Source organism: Penaeus monodon, chromosome 20 (genome assembly GCF_015228065.2).
Source record: "Penaeus monodon isolate SGIC_2016 chromosome 20, NSTDA_Pmon_1, whole genome shotgun sequence".
In the NCBI taxonomy this organism is placed as follows: Eukaryota; Metazoa; Arthropoda; class Malacostraca; order Decapoda; family Penaeidae; genus Penaeus; species Penaeus monodon.
Window position 1 is genome coordinate 45,034,015 of NC_051405.1, and position 1,878 is coordinate 45,035,892.

The window sequence follows — 1,878 nt, forward strand, 5'->3', positions numbered from 1 at the left end:
TAAGATAGTACAGTAGCAATTTATACTACCTTTCTGGAGTAAGAGACTACAGTAGGACTATAGTAACAATCTACAATAGCTAACGAGTATACGCAAAATAAGTCATGTGTGCTCCTGTGGAAAAGGGAAGAAAAAAACAATTTAGAGATAACATAACTTACCTGTTTTTCCAACTCTGGGTCAGAGGTTGCTATTCTGCAGCGGGAAACCACAGACCGCAAGCCATCAATCTGACAAAAAAGAATGCAGGCGTTTCTAGTATGATATGCCAGGAATACAGGTTTGCTAAATATTCATAACAGAATTCCTGCATATTTGAAAAGGGTTCTGACAAACCTCACGTAATAAGTCCCAACTGGTTACAAATATTTTGAATATTTTCTCATTCATTGGAGCTACATGATTCTCACAGTAAATCTGACGCAGATTGACCTAACGCAACCTATTCAACTTACCTTTCCGTTCGATGCTTCTTTGACGCAGCATAAGAGGACTAGCACAGAAATACAGTAGATGATGTATAGCAATAATTTCAAAGATATTTTGAAGTCCGCATTGTGAATCAGGGAGTCCACGTCGTGTATGACCCAGAAGACGGAGATGGACGTGATGACCAGCGTTGGAAACCCGAAGTAGCGGTTGAAGAGCAATTGGAACTCATGGACCTGGTCGACTTTTCTGCAGAGTTCCCGCATGACGTTTGTCTTGCTCTCTCTTGCTTCCCTCGGCCTCTTGGCAAGGCTTCCCAGGGCAACTTGAAATTCTGACGAGGCGCTGTAGTCCACCGGGACGACGGAAGATTTCGTCCACGGTTCAACCTGGAGCAGAACGTTGGCTTGCTCGGCCCTCTTGGAGCCGTATTTGCCAGAGCCTAATTTGACTTTGGCATTGAAGGTTTCAAAAATGTCTGTTAACAATAAGTATGGGAAGTTGCCAATCATGTAAAGCGATAATATTTGCACAGATACCAAAATGGTATATGCTTCGTAAAATATGGCCTCACTTATTAAAGCAAGTGATATTGTAGCTGATAGTAATACGCCTACAACTATGAAGATAATATAGATGACATGGAGGAGGATGATAAACATATAGCCCTTATTATGAGCAATTGCCCATTCGCGCATCCAGGGTCCCGATGAACACATATCTAGGTGAGAAAAGAGACAATGCAAATCACCTTCCTTCAGCCACAAATGGAGCTGCAAGATGAGGATCACCAAGATTTCTACTGCTTGAAGAACCTTTCTTACAGCAAGGTTGGTTAGGCTAGTGGATAGAGGATCCGGCCAAATATTCAGCACCAAAGTGGACGTGTGAAGAATGATGAACACCCAGATAAGGGAATTTATGAAAAGCGACCAAACTTTCAGGCCTTTGCGTAGCTTGAGTCCGGGGAACAAGGCTACACTGTCACGGCTGTTCCAGGAGTAGGGGAAGCCTCCTAAAGCCCTGAAAACGGTGGCCCAGAAGCGGAGTAATCGCGAGTAGATAGGAATGCCCGGTGCCATGACGAGCAATTAGCAGGGAGCAGGCAGTTATAGGCACAGCGACGGGAGCGGCAGAATGCGACGCCAGGGCCTCTTGCCAATGACCAGCGAGGCATTGGGTGGGGCATCGAAGACGGTATCGACTCGCTGATAGTGTTTAAGAGGGCGTGTCTCTCCTTTTAACATAATAGTTATTGAAGGTTCTCTTTCTCCCTCCCTCCCTTCCTCCCCCTCCTTTCCTTACACCTCCCTTCCTACCTCCCCCCTTCTCTCTCTTTCCTCCTACTCTCCCCCTTTCTATATCTATCCTTTTCCCCATCTCTTTCTCCTTTCTCTATCTCCCCTCTCTTCCTCCTCTCCTTTTCTCTATCCCTTCCTCTCTTCCCCA

General features: G+C 45.4%; 1 protein-coding gene across 1 annotated transcript in view; it reads right to left on the reverse strand.

The window, feature by feature from the left end:
• LOC119586087 overlaps positions 1-1,724 on the reverse strand; it is a 10,069-nt gene extending 8,345 nt beyond the window's left edge. Inside the window, exons 1-2 of the mRNA XM_037934786.1 lie at positions 456-1,724; positions 162-230 (exon numbers count right to left, since the gene is read on the reverse strand). Of these exons, the coding sequence (XP_037790714.1) occupies positions 162-230; positions 456-1,511 (1,125 nt within the window). The 5' untranslated portion in view covers positions 1,512-1,724. The remainder of the gene's footprint in view (positions 1-161; positions 231-455) is intronic.
• Positions 1,725-1,878: the final 154 nt, after the last annotated feature.